This window comes from Trypanosoma theileri (assembly GCF_002087225.1).
Source record: "Trypanosoma theileri isolate Edinburgh chromosome Unknown TM35_Tth_5_V1, whole genome shotgun sequence".
Taxonomy (NCBI): domain Eukaryota; phylum Euglenozoa; class Kinetoplastea; order Trypanosomatida; family Trypanosomatidae; genus Trypanosoma; species Trypanosoma theileri.
Window position 1 is genome coordinate 12,955 of NW_021639847.1, and position 946 is coordinate 13,900.

At 53.2% G+C, this 946-nt stretch overlaps 1 protein-coding gene across 1 annotated transcript; it reads left to right on the plus strand.

The window, feature by feature from the left end:
• Positions 1-248: 248 nt before the first annotated feature.
• On the plus strand, positions 249-722 carry TM35_000051020 (uncharacterized protein; the record flags this gene model as incomplete). The annotated part of the gene is made up of 1 exon (XM_029022757.1): positions 249-722. The coding sequence occupies one exon, from the start codon at positions 249-251 to the stop codon at positions 720-722; it is 474 nt and encodes a 157-aa protein (XP_028885572.1).
• Between the last annotated feature and the right edge of the window lie 224 nt (positions 723-946).

Sequence of the window (946 nt, forward strand, 5' to 3'; positions counted from 1 at the left end):
AACTGAAAATTCACCCCTGGGGGGTGGGGCTGGGAAGGGCACCCGGGGACATAATATGTTCTTTTGCGGGTATTTCGGGTACGGCCATACTTGGCCGAATGCACCATATCCCGTCCGATTTGTGACGGTTAAGCGGCCACAGGCCTCGTTAGCACGGCGATCGGTTATGGTGCTGGAACCCGGGGTGCCGTACCCTCCTCAACTTTTTTTTTTTGCCAACATCATGGGGTAGGTACCGAGGACCCCTGATGCCAACCACGGCTCGCCTTTGGCAATGGGGGCTGTCCAATCGCGGCGCCCAGCTTACGCACTTCCATCCCTTCGGGGAAACCAAACATACTTCACACATTGTTGTGGTGGGGCAGGCGGTGGGGTGCCAACAAACCCAAATACCTATGGGGGATAATGTTCTTATTGTACACCGTTTTTCCTTTTCCGCATTTCCCATGGATTTCCTTTTCACACCACACATGGCAGTAGCGGAACGCCTTGACACCATCATGGTATATTTTGCCTTTATCATGAGGGAAGGGCTCACCCTCATGTTCTTTGTTCATGGTGCCGCGTGCCACCGAGTAAAAGGTGCGGTTGGATGGCCACACCATGTCACGAGGGAAACGGGGAAGGGTCATCTTCGCGGAATACCTTTCAAACCCATCTTACCCAGCGTTGAAGTGGGGAAACCGAGAGTTTTCCACTATTCCCAACCCCTCAGTTTATAAGTGAAACACCCCCGGGGGCAACCCCACCCATCTTCTTCTTGTTGCGCACAAGACGCTGTGACAAGTTGGCCGCCCGCCCTGGGTTGTGGGGGTTGTGTTCTCTCTTCTCCCTTCTTGGGGTGATGGATAAAAAAAAAAAAGAAAAGGGCAAAACCCGACAACGAGCCTCGAGCATTGCGCACGTAGACTGGTTGCCGGGTTTCATCCTTTCTTTTCCTCATCCT